Genomic DNA, 18,108 nt, shown 5'->3' with positions numbered 1-18,108 from the left:
TTTATCGTTTCCGTGGAGCGTGGTATTTCTCGGCCCTATGACTAAGAAGTCGTGAATGTGCGAGTGTCGTCCGTGTGTGTGAGCGTGTCTGTTTATTTATCCTCTTGAGTGCACTTTGTCATAGTTTAGTTGAAAAAGTTACAGGGTGTCCTACTTTAATTCTTCGGGAAAAAAAAGAAGTGTGTTGTCCCCTTTGGTGATGATAGCATTTATGAAATCTGTAAATTTACAGGCCAAGAACTAATAACAGCCATATGCAGTCTGTCTGGATGGAAAATACCTAAAGCTCCACATTTTACCAGTTGCTTTATTTATATTGATGTACATTACAGTACATTTGACTCTAACTCATGTCTGCAGACCACACAACAGAGGGCTCTTTTGTTTGTACCCACAGTGAAGTAGTCTGAACTGATTGTGCAGATTTCATCCTAACTTATTCTTTGTACGACTTTTAATTTATACAATCTGTACATATAATGACAGTGTGTGACTGGATATTAAGAAAACTGCTTCCTTTGTAACCAGCAGTCCTAAGAGGCATTTTTTTTTATGTGCTTCTGAAAACTGTGGTTTTAATGAAGATGTCAGTGAAAAAACAGATGAAATGTGCTGGCGGTTCAGTGTTTGCTTACTGTACAGTTTATGTGCTTTTTATATGGAAGTGAACTAAAATCCCTGAGGTCTACATTTGTGTCTCTTCATTGTTCCTTGATTACATTTATCAAGTTTTTTATGTCAGATTTATCATTCAGTGTTCTTGAAGATGAATTGAAATCAGTGAGAAATGTTCTTGTGTCAGAATTTACTCAATTTTGCAGTCTGGCAAGAGACAGGCCCAGGCTTATTTCTTATGTTTATGAGGTCAAATATTTTTAAAAAAAGACAGCACAGACCCATTGAATTTTCTAAACCAGCAACTAACTACATGTTTTTGTGATATTAAACAAAATTTAAATAAATAATTTCAGCAGCTTCCTTCCCCCTGTGTGAAAACCCATCCTGAGAGTAAAGCATTAGTTCTAATCAGTGACAACACATGCACATCAGTTTGTTTCGATAGGTTTATAAAAAAAAAAAAAGAAAAAAGAATATACACAACATCATAAACACATATTGTTTATCTGGTGTGATGTAATGGACAAGGGAATTTTTGCAACACAAATTTTTCAAGTAGTTTTAAGAAGATGTGAGAGGGGAACCGACAGCACTTGGATCCTGTGTTGAATATCATATGGCACGAGTCGTTTTCAAAATCAGAAAAAGGGGTAACAGGAAAATTCTGTTAAGTCTATTATAAACAGTTTGCTACAAAAAGCTTGTACTAACAAAGACCACTTTAACCTGAGAAATGTCATAAGTAAAGCGAGACAGTCTATTTACTGGGAGTATTTCAACTAAAAAAAAAGAAAAAAAAAAGCGCTGAGATAAGTATTAAAAAGCAGAATGGAATCCTTTGTGAAATATTCACCACATCCACATCGCCCTTTATCTTCACATTTCTAACTTATGTATATGATTTCCTTAAAATATTAACGTTTCTACAAAATGTACATTCTGTCGCTGATATTCATGGTTAAACCCATAAAACTGTACATATCTGTTTTCATTGCTAACAGTGATTGTAACGGTCAAAAGTGTCAACTCTGACGTCGCAGGCCGACCCGCGAGCTTCGAATGATTATGACTGATAAAAAATATTACATCAGAACTAAATGTGGAAAGCCCTTAGAAATGTCTTATTTGCATTTCCTTAACAATCCAGAGCTTATGATACAAACGGTTTGACATTGATAAGAACTGCATGGAGTCCAGTAGGAGTGTCAGCTGAAGACACGGTGAATACGTTGTGTCACGGCTGAGGGTTCTGCAGGACACAGGTCGTGTTATTAAAAAGGTGAAGTTTGATTTTCAAAAATAAAAATCACATTACAACATGATACAATTGTGTCAAAGCAAATGAAAACTTTGTGTGTCTGGCATTGTGTGAAAAACATGGAATGCATTGACAGGCATTCTTTCGGGCAGGCAGATATACCCATACTTCGAGGCATACACGTGAATTAACGAGGTGAAAACAACTATACAACAGCACAGACCAGAGAGCATCCAAATTCTCTTGGAGAGCATGGGGAAGAACATCTGATGGTTTCACTTTTTTTTTTTTTTTTTTTTTTTTAAGTATACCAACCCTTCCTTATTAACTGGAAATTTAACAATAATAAAAACATTATATAAAGAAGAAACATTCTCCATCTTTGGGGATCCAAAACCAGGATCAAAAGATTTCATCTCCGTAAAAAAAATGTGTCCACGTGTGCACATGTGCTATGCAATGTAAACACTACAGGGATTATTTTCCTTTGGGATTTCATAGAGTCAATGGCGTCTTATTTAGACTTGAACAGCTTCTTTTTTTTTTTTCTCTCTTTTCTTTTTTTTTTTTCTAGCTGATGAGGGGGATGAGGTAATGTGTCAGCAATGCACGGCACACTTCTCCACTCTGGAAGTCACGATGAACTTGCAACGTCTACTGAGTCCCTCAAGGTGGAGTATAGAGTTCATGTGTGGCCCCTGCTTGCCCCATGAGTCCAAACGCTGGTCCTTATCAGGGCTTATTGCTCACGGGTCTGACAGGGACAGGGCTGCCAGGGCACCTCTTACAGTTTGCCTTGTTTCAGCCTCTCTATGTGATGGCATAACTTGAGCGCAGGCCCTAACTTCAGACCCATGTACTTCATTATCATGTCACTCCGTAGAAGCATCAAGGCTTTCCCATCAATCTCCTGTGGAAACATATGCAGAGAGCCAAATGAACTAGAGCAGCCAAAGCTAATAATACACAGTACATTACATGGTGGACATGATTAAAGACAACTTTTTGGATTTTTTTAAGCTCAATTTAGCAATACAAATTGAGAAAAGGACGTCGCTGTTGGTGGTTAATTGTTCTTTATTTGAAATAATAAAAGGTGAACTTACATGTTTTCTGAATAGTTCAGCGTGTGGGGCTAATGCTGTGGGGTCGGCGTCCCTCACAAACTGCATCACCTCTTCGATGGACCAGGAGGAGGGGTTTTTACTGGGCGGCCGCAGACTCTCGCGGTCAGACGCTACAGCCTCGGGACCTGTGGTGGAGCTGGCTGCATCCAAAGCAGAGTAGACACACTGAACATGAACTACCACCGAAAAAAAAAAAATCAGTTTTCTTTTTACATGTAGAGACTGAAACATGGAGGGTTTTCTGGAGAATTTGCTAGAGGGTCTCACTGTACCTTCAACTCGTCTGAGCGGCTGCGCGGAGCTGAGCTCTGCCGGGTTCGAGGAATGGCGGCGCATGGGCGTGCCGTTGCCGTGATGGTAGAGGCTGCTGGCCTGTGGGTGGTACTCTGAGGAGCTCCGTGCCGTGTGAGGCCGAGGGGTCATGGAGTTGGAGGCCGAGTCCATGTAGCGCTGCTCCTTTATTAGGCCGTTCTCTTCGTGAGGCAGGGTCTCTGCTGGAGAGAGGGAAACACGACGGAGGTTAAAATATTGTTCTATAAGCGCTTCTATAATAATAATAAAACCCAATGATTAAATGTACGCGATGTCAAAGTGCATCCGAGCGCAGCAACAAAGCTTCAACATGAAGAAGTGCAGTCTTCCGTGAAACAGGATGATGCATGTAATAAATAAGGGGATGTTGCATATCCCTGCATTCCTGCTTATTACTATACAGCTGCAGTTAAGGTGACTAAACCAGCTAAATACACTCATTATAGTATCACCGCTCCATTTAGTGCCAAGGTTGACAATAACATTGAGCAATCAGTAGGCTTGATTGCACACACATGCAGAATAGACAACGCAGCATATTGAGGACGAATTGTTTTTTTTTAGCATATTACACAACACAACTTTTACGCCAGCCAAAGAGCTCGAGGTAGAATACATTAACATAAAAAACATGTGTTTTTAATCTGCTTTCTAAAATACATAGAGGCAGCCTCGCTAATGGAGATCCAAATGTAGAGAGTGTGGCGGGTAATGCAACACAAATATGTGTATTAAGATTACAAACGTTAGTCATAATGTAATATTTTGTTAAGATAATAAAAACTAATAAACGTTTTCTGTAATGGAGGACTTTGAAATTGTTTATCTAGACGTACAAAATGAGTCTTAATGAGCCTTAAAAATGACAGAGGAAGAAATTGTGTCATCTGCAAAGTGAGCTGTACCTTCTGAAGGGTGGGCTTCAGCTCGTAAATGTTTAGGAGACAGAGGGGCTGCGTATGGTGGACACACCCCAGAGAGACTTCGTTTACTACTGCCCCGAACCAGGGATGGAGCGTCCAGAGCTTCTTCTTTCACTGCAACACAATAACAGTTCAATACTTTTAGGATTATTGGGATTAAACAGCAAGATTTATGCTTTGAAGTATATTGTTTTCATTCAAATATCACTCACAAAATGTTCAAGTAAATTAAAAAAACTAAGCTCCATGGCTACAGTCAGCTACATGTGATGATCAGAGTCCAAATGTGAAGATTCAAACCAGAGTTGGTGTGCTGTTGTTTGAGATGCTTCATTAGGATATTAGCTGGAATGTTTTAATAGCATATTTTCCTTTGTAGTTTTTTGTCTCAGTAGAAGTTTATCATGAGAGGTGGCAGTTATAGCTCAGAGAGTAGAGTAAAGTTGGCAGTTTATTCCCTAACTTCTCTAATTCCAAACTGTGAATGAGAAACTAATTGTAAAGAGCTTTGGATAAAAGGCGCAATATGATTTCAGTCCAACAACCAGTAGTTTTTTTTCTAACTCAGCTCTCGGTGTATTTACCTGACTTGTTCCTGTCGTAGGCAGTGAAGTGGCTGAACGGCTGGCTGCTGAACAGGTTGTCGCATTGCAGGTGACGACACATGGTCTCCAAGAAGCGCAGCACGAAGGAAGCGCTGGAGGCGGATGGTAGTTTGACCATGCGAACTCCTCCGTCCGTTCTCACTGAGAGGAAGAACAACATGTGCAGCTATTAAATGAGCCACTTTTTTTTTTTTTAAACAGAAGTACTGAATCATTATTTTAGAGGTGAGATACATCCTAAAAAAACAGCACGGGCTATAACAATAAGCTGCTTTGTTTACGCGTTACCTCTGACGACCTCTCCCCCTCCTGCGTGAGTCTGCAGAGCGCTGAGCAGGATTTTAGGCTGGTAGGCGCAGTCTATACATGACTGGACCACCTGCTGCAGCACAGCGTTCACTGGCCCCGGGCCAAAGTGGTCTGGCAGATGCTGCATCTGCTTCCTGTCCAGGTGGGGACCGCAGTTTCCGTGCTTGTTCACATACACACACACTGGAGAGACACACAAACAGGCGAGCGCACACAACAGTGAGCAGATTAGATATTGTGACGATAGCTTTAATTCCATGCAGAAGAAGATGAGACGGCTAATTGTGAAAGACAAACAGCTGTGAATCGTCACCTGTTGAGACCACAGAGCTGAGGCTGGGGGGGCTTTCTTGTGAGACCTGGATGCTGGGTAGATGTGCTGTGCTTTGGAGGATCTTCGGCTTTCTCTGAGAAACACATGTTCAACTTTTAGCACGTGCCAGAGAATAAATCCACAATGACTCCGGTGTATAAATAAATCTCCATTTAGAAAAACAAGAGCGGGGGTTTCTTACCTTGCTTCCCGGTTTGGGGCCTCTCTTTTTGTGGGGTTGAGGTACGACGATGGGTGTGGTTTCGACCGGGGTTCCGTTCTGGGCGGCCGCTGCCTCCGCCACGGCTTTGAGGAGGGCGATGGTCTCGCTTTTGGGCCGGCGGCCTCTTACCCCCTTCCTGACGGGCAGCATGGGCAGAGGGTTGGGGAGTCTGTAAGGGGTCGGCAGGGAGCGCCTGCTGGGCTTGGAGGGCGATGCTGAGAGAATCTGTGGGCTCTTTGGCAGGGTGACTGTAATAAAGCATACAACACAACTATTATATACTCTAGATACCTATAAGACAACAAACTAAAACATAAGGCTTAAGAGACAACCAGTGCATTCTGCTGTATATGGACAGCTAACTGCCTGCACAGAATTCAAGGAAACGCTGTAATTTAAGCAAATTAAATTGTTTCCTTGATAACAATGCAAATACTGAACGTGACATCATCCCTGTACATGACAAAAGGACCTTCAATGGCTCCTGTGCTAAAAGGAAAAAAAAAAACGCAGAAACATGTTGGCCCCACATAGTTAACTCTCTTCTGTAGAGTCTAATTAGAGAGATGAATAGAGTGTCATTATCTCTCGACCCAGTGACCAAACGTGGTGTGCTGGCCTGCTGTTGGTGGCTTGCAATTAGAGTCAAAGCATTGAGGTGGTCTGGTGTCAATCTGGGTTTGGACAGGGGCAAGTCATTACTGAAATGTCAGGGGAAATGCTCGGCTTCATGTCGTACAGTAACTGATAGCAGTGTTTCAGTCGTAATACAATGACCTCTGTTTTAGCAGCAAAGCCCGTGTTGCTAATATAGCCTCGCTTCCTTATTTGAACGGCGCTGTCTACATTTTTTCTGCTAGCTATAAGTAGAACTACCCCAAACTGTACTGAAAGACATAAAAAAACAAATCATCTCAAAAAAGGGACAGCCCATTTACTCAGCTAGTAAATATTTCTCAAGTTTCGTTACGGTGCTCGCGATTTGTCAACAAAAGACCCACGTAAACACAAGCCCGATAATTAATCTTCCTTCAAAACGAAAGAGCGACCTCAAAACTGAGCCCACGGGTGACAGATCAGAGACCAATCAGCATCAGATGGAAGGAGGGGGGAGAGGGGAGGGGGGTAAAGATGACGAGGATGTTTGGGGGTCTGTGTGTGTTCTAAGTATCACCTCTAAAATCGTTTAAAAGGGTTGTATTAGAGCTCCTACGTGAAGCAGGTTAAATTACATTCTTAAAAAAAAAAAAAAAAAAAAAAGTAAGTTGTGGCTGCAGCTGTTTGTAAAGCTTTCCATGTTGTTACGTAGCAGAACATCTCCTCCTCTTCATCTGGAGTCTTAAACACAGACGTGCTGAAGCTGGACTGAGCGGCCCTTTTTGTGTAAACATAATTTTTCCATGTAAACAGGTGTGATGTGAAGGACATTAATCCTCCCCCGTCATCCCTCCCCTCTTGTAATTCTGCCCATTTCCCCCCCCTCCCGTTCTCCCCTCCTCCCCTAAACAGAGACGCGCACAAACACGTCGACGGGACTGTGTAGAGTAGATCATCTGCAGGGTTTCACATGCGATACATACACCGCAGCTTCTCCCGTGACAGTTTGGTGCTCGTCATGCTCCTGCTTCTGAATGAGCCCCCATTTTTTATTTTTCCTTTTTTTAAAATCAAGACCACCGTGTTGGAAACCATCACGGTGAACTTGTTACTAAGCAACCCTGCTTCCTTGAGCCTCTGTGGGGAATAAATCTTTATTTATTGAGGGTGACGGTGATGTGTGTGACATTAAAAAGAACTTAAAAGTGTTAGTGAACGAGGAAAGGAGAAAAAAAAAAAAACGGATGGAAGTTTTTATTATAGAGTTCTGACGTTTTTCTTGATCGAAATTAAATTGCTGGCTTCCAAAAAATAAAGTTTACTGACGACAATTCAAATGAAAACTCTTCAGACTCTTTTAACACTTGCTGCCTTTCCCTAAGATGTGAAATCATCCATCACACACTGATCAGTAGGCAGAATTGATGCTTTCTTTTACTGTGTGTCCAACACCTGTTACACATTAGTCTGTGTATATTTTACTCTGCCAGACTAAGCAACAAGAGCAGCTCATTAATGTTAATTGTGTTTATATTTATTTAGCTGTGGGTGCAATTTCCTGACTGTAACTAAATAGTGACATGGAAACATTGATTGCAAGCGACCGCATCTGCCTCAAACATTGTTTGTATCAAACCTGTGCTGCCACCTAGTGGCCCAACTCACCGCTGTTGCCTGGTGGCTGCAGGCTGTGTTTGGTGAGGGAGCACCAGCCCACAGGGAAGATGTCCCGGGAGTCGAACTTGCACCAGTAATCGAAGGCTCCCCGCCAGCCGTCGAACATGATGAACACTTCGTCGCCCTTCACCTCCCCGATGGTGGCGGGGCAGATGAGGTACGGGTTCTTCTTGTCCACGGCCTCCAGCTTCATGCCTGGTTTGAAGTTGTTCTGGGGGGGCCTCTGCGGTTCCTGAAAGGCAGCGCGACATCCTCATTGCAACAGCTGCGCTACTAATGTAATGATCTCTGTGTGCTAGAGATTTTTTTTAAAGCGATACACACCTTTTTAAAGGCTGTTGCCGGTGCCATCTCTGCTCCGTTTAAGGTTCTCAGCAGGAACATGGGCCACGAGGAGGCATTCATCCGAAATCCTGGAGGAGAGAATAAAAAAAATAACTGTTAAATTTCAATCACAACTATTTGGAAATCTACAGAGCTAAGTAGTGTTGTGATGAAGTGCGTGGTGAGTAATTTCTAGTATTCCTTTCATTTCAGACGACCTCGTTTGTTTGTGACCTCGGTGTGAATTGACCTCGGGTGTTAGAGCTGGGAATGATGTCACACCCGTTCTGGTTCAAGAAGTCAGAAAACCAGTTCTAGCCATTGATAGCAACACCAGTTGATAAAAATCACCATAGCGACATGTCCACAGATGTTGGACAGTCCAGTGTGCGCGACTGATTTAATGAGACACAAATAAGACAAAAGGGATATTACTACAACATTCACACTGTTGATAGATGGGCAGCCATGTTATATTTTGAGGTGGGGGGAGTTGGTGAGGTTGTTCCGATCTTCCCGAGTCGGAAAACTGACTACAGGGGGCATTCCGGTTTCCAAACGGGAACTTGGAAAATCCGACTTCTGAGTAAAAATGGAATGACCCATTAGACGTGGGCGTTGTTTAACTTTTTACTGCAAAAAATTCCATTTCATTATTTTTGTGTACACTCAAATTCACTGTATGTGTGCAGCTTTGTTATCTGACTGCACAGATGATGCCAGTTACGACACAATGACTTCATATTAAAACATTTCTTCCAACCTTCTGTTATCTTCAGGTTCTTTCAAAGAATACAAACAATAATGACAGAAATAATAATGAAGTAGGAGTTTCTTTCACTTCCCCATGCAACTCTAAGTGACATTTTATACATCGTGGTCTATCAATTATTTTCGGTCCAGTTTTATCAGTCTGCCACTCTTCTTTTATTGAGCTTAGTTGAGCTTTTATAAATCCGTCACAGCGGTTCTGTAGTGCACGGAATGGAAAAGAAAACCTGCTTCAGTCAATCATTTGTTCTGTACTGTGAAGAGCTGTCAAGTCTGACATTTTTTTGGCTTTAACGTCTCGACAATGCGCTTCCATCACACCTCCCCTCGCTTTCTTACCCAGCGGCGGCTGCAGCATGTCTCCGTTCTTCTCGCAGGTGCCGATGGGCTGGATGTCGGAGGAGTCCACAAGCCTCCAGAAGTCGTTGCTGTTGTCGCTTCCGTCCAGACGGAGACGCAGACGCACCCCGGTTAAGCCCATCACCGTGGCGATGCAGACGGAGGTGGAATTCCTCGGGTCGTGGGCTTCCAGCTTCATTCCCACTTTGAAGTCATTGGAGGGTGGGATTCTAGCCTGCAGACATAAGAACAGTGCTGTAAGTGTGGGTATTGTAAGAACTGCTGAAAAACACTGCAAAAATGATTTAATCACCCCGCATCATCAACCAAACCTAATTGCAAGTATGTGTTGTGTTATTTGGTATTTATGAGTTGCTAGTAATGCAGCGCAAAAGACAGTACGCTTCAGTGCTGTTATATCCTTTGGGGAGGGTGTTGTTGTGTTCAAAGCCATAAATACACAACCTTTGTGATGGAACAAAACCAGTTTGTAAATCACTCTCAGCAGCAGTTTACAGTCCTGCGGTTACCTGGGTAACCTCGGACTTAAAAACACAACTTTAACTGCAATGCCGATTAAACGCTTCTGTAATCCGCTGAGCGTCGTCAACCCTGATGACAAAAACGTCCCAGTTCAGTGTGTAATATGACTCCACACTGTGCCTATCTTCATGCAAATGGTCCCTGGTAAATATTTAATGAATGCAGGAGGGCGCACCTGACGAAAACAAGCCGGTGGAGCTGGTGTAGATGATGTTTCTTTTAGGTATTCTTCCCAGCTGAAAGCATCTAAAGAGAAACACATAAAAGATTACATAAAAACACTTGAGCAGTATACTGCAATATTCATGATATCTTTCAATGAATTTTGAGTAAGGGTGGTAGAATGGATTGTAATTTAAACAGTTAATGTAACAGTAGCATAAAATAACAACAATGTAATAATGTAAACAGAAACAGAAGTAGACCTACAAAATACCTGTATAACACCATTCCTGGTAATACAATGTTCAGTGTGTATAATACATGTCAATTAAAGTATCAAATACAATGTTTGAAAAGTTTCACCTTTAGTTGTAGCAGGAGTTGTACCTGTTGGTAGAACCGTCCTCGCTGGTTTCTCTTTTTTGACATCTTTCTGATCTAAAAATGACACATAAAAAATACAATATGATGTCATTAACGTAATGTAATGTAATTTAACTATTAAGAAGACTGTAACAAATCTCAACAGTATGTATGTGCTGATATGAAATAAGAGTCTAAAGCGTCTATCTCCACACAGGTGCTTTCACTTATTGTGCTTGATTAGAGCTCTCCTCCACACTGCGAGGGAACGCACACACACACACCTTTATCACTGTTACATACATTCTGATGACATGGCATCATTTTCGGTGAAGCTCTGCCAAACTTTAATCTGAAGAGAGGTCTAATCAGACGGAGTGAGTAAAAACATGTGTGTGTGTTTGTGGGGTCTTTAAATGAGAATAAATTGGGAGAAATGGCGTATTGATGATTTGATTGTTACAGGTGTGCTTCACAGAGATTCAGCTGACCACACAATTTTGAACACCGCCTTAATCAAATACAGTCGAGTGATGTCTGCTTGCCTTTTAACGGAGTCTTCCCCATGGTGACTGATGACCAATGGTGACAGTCGGACGCTGACGACCAATGGTGACGCTTTAATGTCGACGATCAGGACGCAGGATGTTGACCCGGTATGCCTCTGTGCCTCCTTTATCCTGAAAATATAAAAAGGGTGAAAATAATTAGCATGAGACGCACACAGCGCATACATGTAAACACATACGACATTCAAGACATTATTTAGAAGTCAGCAATGTATATGGAGAGCTGGATTTGAAAGAAAAAAAGCAACAAATTCTGACATTTGAGAGATGGTCCGTGACTAACATCTTCATTACATTTCATTACCGATTCATCGTTGTGATTTCAATCATTCCAGCCATTACATTTTGAAATGTTCTCTACAGCTTCATAAAGCCTGAGTTAACATGTTCAAACTCCTTGGTTTTTCTGACCAAAAGTCCAAATTTATGATTGCAGACTAAGAATGCCAACTAAAATCTAATTTACAAGTGTCAAACCAGTGAATTTTATGGCATTTTCGCTTAAATGAAGTAAATGATTATTTGATTGTCATAATGGTTGCTGATTAACAAACAAACACATCCTTTCAGCTCTGTTTGTGCAGCTGGAAACTGTGAATGTTTGTAGAGCCTGACTGATACTGGATTTTCTGGGCCAATGCTGGTACTGATATTATGGAGTAAAAAGATTCCTATATTGATATATCAGCTGATTATCCTACAGATACAGATGTACAGAATATATACATACACACACTTGTCACAAGAATTTGTAATGATGAGGCATGCTATTTTACATTTAATCATTTTAAATAACTATACATAAAAACACACACACACAGAAAAAGTATATATAAAGCTTTCATTAAGAAAAAGGATCAAATACACATAACACACTGCCTTTACGACTTTAAAAAATGTAAAAATATATTGGTATATCCATTACAGTTACTGAGAAAAAAATGTGTCATTCACTTACAGTTATGAAAATGGTGATGATTACAAAAGGGGGTTATATCTGAAGTCAGACCTTTAAGATTTTGCTCAGGATGGTTTTTCCCTCATTACTTAATATGCACCATATTACTGAATACATATATAACTGTTTTTAATTCTTTGAAATAAATATTTTTTGTATTTCGTTAGTAAATCATGACGTCGATTTATTTGGAGCACACGTGGGCTTAAATGGTGTCACAGTACCAATTAAGCTCATGCCAGACTTTTGACTGTTTCATAAAATATCTTTATTTTATATTCCAAAATCTACATGAAGTAATAAATACATTTTCAAATGAGAGATAAATCTTGCTTTATAAGAAATGATCTCCCTTATAAATCATGTCAGTATCCATGAAAAACACCTTAACTTAATGGGTACACTTACCCTAACAGTTGAAAACAGGTTTCAACAGGTATCAAATTACTTTGATAAAGTAATTGAAATAGTTACATTACTTATTACATTTTAAATAGGGTAACTAGTAAGCTGTAACTTGTTACATTTCCAAAGTAACCCTCCCAACCCTGAGAACAACATAGTAGTTACCATACTGTAACATGTCATTACTTGTGTTACTGAATTTCTGTTGATTTTCTAAAGAAAACCAAGTGAAAAGGGAAGTTGAGGTCAGACTGTCTCCAGTATAATTGTGTTAAATTGCTTCGTAATTTGATTAAGTATGGAGGCGTGAAGAGAAGCAACAGGCATGGAAGTGGACAGTAAGTAACTGCTGTTAACGACAGCTTTGCTGTGAAGTAAAAACATATCAGAGCCTCTTCCATGGACACTGGTGTGTTATTCCAGTAATGGACACTCCCACACAGACAGGAAGGGATTTTTTGGTGAGTTTTAAAGGGTTTAACAGTATAACGGTGGGCCTAAAGTGTAGGTTATTAAAACAGTCCACGTGACTATATTTGACTTTGTGTACATTCCCAATATCAGTAAGACACGTAGTAAACATAGGGGATTTAATACTGAGTTTGTTAAGAACGTCGTCCCTCATTTCCTTAGTTGTAAAACGATCAAAACAGGACTTGGTGTCATTTACGTCAGGTGATCGCTTACAGTAAAGACGTATGTTAATAACAAATTAACATTGACGGTAAAATGAGCCATTTTGAATAGCTTAATTAAGCTTATACGTTACCGCTCTGAGCCCAAATTAATGTAAACGTTTCATTTACGTTGCTAGGTATTACCTATTATACGCATAACCTATATAGGTTAATGTATATAGTCAAATGATTAACTGCGACACTTCCCAATGTTGTTTTTCTCACCAACTCTACCTCTCTATGTTTAGTGTTAGCTGGTTGTGTCACTTCACATTTAACGTAGCGTTTATGTTGAATGGTAACAGCTAGCATTAGCGTTGGGTTGGCGAAATGCTTCAGATAGCTATTAATTTACTTTCTATATAGACTTAAAGCATGTTTTGGCATTATCATTATTACATGTTTACTCTCGGATGCCGTATGACGTTTAACATTAACGCTACACAGTTCCAGGTAATAGTCGGGGCCCAATGTTGACAACTGGGGCTGCCTGATTTGCTAGTTACTGCTGCTGGCTAATAACTGGGTTGGCTAACCTTCGCGTAAACGTTAACCCACTGAAAGCAGTGTCTTTCTACGTTATCAGAGGGATTTACACATAACCCGGGTCGCATGGTTTCAACTGACATTCTTGCTAAACTAAATATTATTTACTGTGAAGAACAAACTTACAGGTGCCGTGTTTTTCTGGATAAATCGAGTGAAGATCCACACACTTTTCTCTATTCGTCAGCTGCCATTTTTTTTCACCCTTGTAGTGTATGCTTACACGCATGTAATATATGCCAAAGATAGTGATGAGCAGAGAGCAACGACTACAGCAAAGACGCGAGATGGGCTGGATGTGCAGTTAAGTAAGGCCAATAAATTCTCCTGATAGTCACACTCACAGCCAATCAGAAATAGGCTTACTCACTTTAACCAATCAGCTTTCTGGGCCACTCCGCCTGTAATTTGGGATTCCATAAAATAACACAAGTTACCCATCTATATATTTTTCTCATCTTTACACAGCACTCTCTCATACATCTGTTGTGAAAACTGCTTAAAATGTGTCAGTGAATGTCTTTAAAAAAAAAAACTAAATTGCAATATTATAACTGAATCTATTTCCACTCATACCCTTTTGAATGAACTCAGGACAATATTTTAAATGTGTGAGTAATATGTGGGAGAAAATCCCAACAACTGAATGATGTCACCCAGTAGGGTAGGTACAATAATAACGGACTATAAATAAATAAATAATGTCTCTAGAAGAACATGTTTCATATTTCATTTTCTTTTCATTTTCATTTTCATTTTCATTTAATTTTGTGCCCAATTATGAAATTTAAACGTCATTATTAATATATTAGTATAATAAAATACAAAACATATAGCCTATAAATGAGATATTTAATATTCTAAAAAATCTCATTTTAATATTTGGAGAATTCAGGTTATAATAATGATTAATGAGATAATTGGGGTGACACATTCAATCAAAGCAATTTCATTACAAAAATACTGGTGCCAAACCACAATCAGAATAAAAACAAGCCTCATTTATATGACAGCAAGTGAAATTTATAAGGGGAGCATGTGAAAAATTTCCAGTACATTTTCTATTAAAATAAGGAGTTGTGCGTCATCACATTAGGCAAAAAGTAGAACATGACTCAGAATCACTGCCCCATGTCAGTCTCTGTGTATTCCCCCACCCACACTAATGTCTAGAAGAGTTTAACTATATCAGCTACATAAACTGTGTGTCACATAATGATTAAACAGAGTTCAGCACGTAGCAACATTCCTGAAGTAGCCAGCAACAATGTAAATACTGTTTAATAGCACATGGCTATGATGAAGACATAATCAGGTTGCAAATGTTTTATTTAAAGTGTGTGTAATTTACGGTTGATAATATTTTTACTTCAGTCCAGGCTTAGGGAAAGCACCAAAGTAGACAGTATGCTAAAATCATCAGCAGTGTCTGAGGAAGTATCAAGTACTAAATTAGGGTACTTTACTTTCCATTCATGCTACTTAAAACTTTTACTCCAGTACAATTCAGTGAGCAATCCAGTTTGTTCTCCACTGGCCTGCATTTATCATACCATTCACTAATAACATATGTAATATATATCATTTTAATTGTGAATTTCTTTTACATTGCTACTTCTATTTCAGTAAACGATGTAAATGCTTCCTCCACCTTTGTTCATATTCAGTGGCTGTGAATCATCCTGTGTTTACTTTCCATGAGGTTACAGGAAATGTGCAGCCAGAATATGCTGGACACTCATTGTGTTGATGCTTTCACAGCTGGAGTGGCACAATGTTGTACAGTATGTGTGTAATAAAAGATTTAGTAATAGATTTTTTTTTCAAACAAAAAAACTACAACACATGAATTAGTTAGTGCCCAATTAGGCCTTTAAACAATGTTTTGCATTTTTAATATCACTGTGAAAACTGCTGAAAATGTAAATTTCAAAGCAATGACTTGATGTTATACACTGAACAAATGTTAGCAGATTATATAGTAGGTGCTCTCTATTAGCCCAGAAATATTTAGCCCTTGTGTTATATTCCATCATTATAGGAAACGCCTTTATAAGAAATCACTCTCCAGTCAGTTATGGGAGCTTCTCACGCTAGTCATGAGTCAGCAAAAATCATTCTGAAAATATGTTTTGTCTCTTGTATCAATAGTGAAACTGATACAGTCTTGGTGGTCTCATACATCAAATGATTTTCTCATAAAACGTGACTCAATTTCAAGCATGACGAGAACTTTATGAGTACCACTGACTATTGAGACCAACTGTATAGTTAATTAGCAATTATTCAAAAGGTGAACCTATTGGGTCCTTATATTAATAAACCGCATATATAAAATAATATTGAAACCAACCAATCTAAGTTTTCTTAATAGCTTTATGTTTTTGTATCTCATTTGTATTTACTCTCATTATTTTTAAGACATTTGACATATCGTATAATTTGTCCCTGTCACGCTCCTCTATTACATGTGAGCACCACGACCTAAATAAAATGACTAACTTGGTAGAAAAGCTATAAGTTGTTCCTCAAGAAAAGAAAGCTGCAAATGAAGAACACTAATTTTAGACATTTGGATTTTAAAATAGAGCTGTAGCATAAAAGCGACCTACTTTGATTTTTTGATAACCACTTTTCTTCTTTCTGAAGCCTTACAGAGCCAGTAGACTATGATGAAAATATCAGCTGGGTTCACTTTATGTAGAAATGGGCATCTTCAGAGAGTATTTACTACAGTTTACCCCATGCTGCCTGAGTAATGGGATGTTAGAGCTGCAACCACTCCTCTGGGACAGTTAGTCTCATTACTGATCATTGTTATAGACACATTATGACAAACGCCTGTAGATCCAAACAATTAAGACCCAACTGATTAAATACAGAGATAAACTGGCAGGTGCTCTGAAAGCATTATGAATACCAGTGAGAAAACCAGTGGACTTAGTACAGTTAATATTGACTATCTTATCACATGAATACATTCTTACTCCTTTTCATCTTATTCAAAGCACATCAACTTTAACTCAAACTGTACAAATATTTGAAATATGGTAAATTCACTCAATATAGCAATATTTCAATGTTTCTTTTCCTATTATAGGGTCATCCTGTGGGTGGCAGCATGGTTTCATCTGATAGCACTAACTTAGTGCGTTTGCGTTGTCATACTGTATATATAGTGTTTTAAATGTCAGCAGCTCACAGTTGGACTGAATAGAGTTAGGAGGGAGGGGGGGGGGGGGTGACAGGAAGTCATCAGCTATTTATTCTTGCTTTGTACTCGCTTGAACATACAAAGTAAATTGTAGGCTATTGTTTTTTTTATTTTCTATCCATAATCATATGGTAGAATACAAAGAATATATATAATTAAGGTTTTAGAGCCGTCTTTGTATTTTCTTCTGTAGACATTTGATGTCATTTTGCCTAAAAAGCCACACTGCTCATACACAATTTACGAACTTTCATAAGAGTTCATAATTATTGATCTGAGCTGGGTGATTACTTGGAAAATCAATTCCAAAAAACCAGTGACTGAATAAAATGAATCTGTGGACATTTGTGTGTTTATAATGTGTTGAATCATCTAATCTATAGTGTGCTGGAGGAACTTTGTTGTTGTTGTCAGGGCGGACTTTAATCTCTGAAGTTATTTACTTCCTCTTTTTTTTTCTTCTCAAAAACAAAACAAAAAAAGAAAAGGAAAAGAAAAAGAAAATGCATACAGCCATAGGTGTCGCCAACCTTAGACTAATAATGAGGAATGAGCAGGTTTCCTTTGAGCAAGGCACTAGCTCCTCATTAACGCAGCCCAGTTTTATATTTCTCTACACTTTTCTTAAATTGTGTTTCTCTATGACGTCCTTACGGTGTCATTTCTTCTCCTATATATGCTTTGGTTTGGCCTTTAGATAAATTACGTGTTCATACTGAACGTAGGGTGTGATCTTGTGAATTATGTAATTGAGAAATTAGAACAATAATATCCCACCTCACACCGAAAAAAAACAAAAAAAACCCACCGTCAGACCGCAGCACAGTGGTTCAGCCCCTGCAGCCGTTCCGCTCTGTGATTGGCTCAACAGGAGGGGGCGTTCGCATAACTCAGCATTTCGAGCGTTTTCATTGGCCGTCGTCACGCCACTCAAACTGTTGCCTGGTGATCTGCTTGCAGCTTGTCAACCGCACGATCCAGTTACTGTAGCTGCCTGCTGCAATGAAAATATCTTCGTTGGTGGGTGGATATATGGGCCCGCTTCCATCATTTGTTTCCCCAAATACTGACTGAGTGAGTAGTTTATTTTATCTTTACATAGATAAGACTTGTAAGCTGTACTTGTAATGTGAATATGTTGAGTACAAGCTGACCAGAAAGCCAATGTTACCAAGCTTGAGGTTTGTTTTTAGCTCATTTGCGGGGTTTTGTATGTTTTGTGAATAAGGCAGAGCACCAAGGAAACATAACGTAACTAACCACAGTGCAGGCTAC

The 18,108-nt window shown here is 39.5% G+C and overlaps 2 protein-coding genes across 5 annotated transcripts in view; one reads left to right on the top strand and one right to left on the bottom strand.

Annotated features, from left to right (window-relative positions):
* Positions 1-895: 895 nt before the first annotated feature.
* Positions 896-13,819, bottom strand: LOC128361895 (sex comb on midleg-like protein 2). Of its 3 annotated transcripts, XM_053322474.1 has the most exons (15): positions 13,746-13,819; positions 11,010-11,144; positions 10,465-10,539; positions 10,115-10,185; positions 9,397-9,631; positions 8,287-8,375; positions 7,951-8,194; positions 5,668-5,936; positions 5,466-5,559; positions 5,132-5,335; positions 4,823-4,984; positions 4,221-4,352; positions 3,276-3,497; positions 2,983-3,179; positions 896-2,786 (listed from the first exon to the last, which is right to left on the bottom strand). In XM_053322474.1, exons 2-15 carry the CDS (start codon positions 11,029-11,031, stop codon positions 2,661-2,663), a joined length of 2,142 nt encoding a protein of 713 aa, XP_053178449.1. In that variant the 5' UTR covers positions 11,032-11,144; positions 13,746-13,819; the 3' UTR covers positions 896-2,660. The 3 variants fall into 3 exon arrangements, with proteins under 3 accessions (XP_053178449.1, XP_053178450.1, XP_053178451.1); XM_053322475.1 differs by lacking the exons at positions 11,010-11,144; positions 13,746-13,819 and having other exon boundaries at positions 9,397-10,008; positions 10,465-10,530; XM_053322476.1 differs by lacking the exons at positions 10,115-10,185; positions 10,465-10,539; positions 11,010-11,144; positions 13,746-13,819 and adding an exon at positions 9,927-9,944.
* A 3,982-nt stretch (positions 13,820-17,801) lies between these two features.
* The window catches only part of LOC128361967 (cyclin-dependent kinase-like 5), a 33,207-nt gene continuing 32,900 nt past the window's right edge, over positions 17,802-18,108 (top strand). For both annotated transcript variants that reach the window (XM_053322578.1, XM_053322577.1), the window contains exon 1: positions 17,802-17,907. The gene's annotated coding sequence lies outside the window, so the exon portion shown is untranslated. The remainder of the gene's footprint in view (positions 17,908-18,108) is intronic.

Source organism: Scomber japonicus, chromosome 7 (genome assembly GCF_027409825.1).
Source record: "Scomber japonicus isolate fScoJap1 chromosome 7, fScoJap1.pri, whole genome shotgun sequence".
NCBI lineage: Eukaryota > Metazoa > Chordata > Actinopteri > Scombriformes > Scombridae > Scomber > Scomber japonicus.
This window is presented reverse-complemented; position numbering and strand designations above follow the sequence as displayed.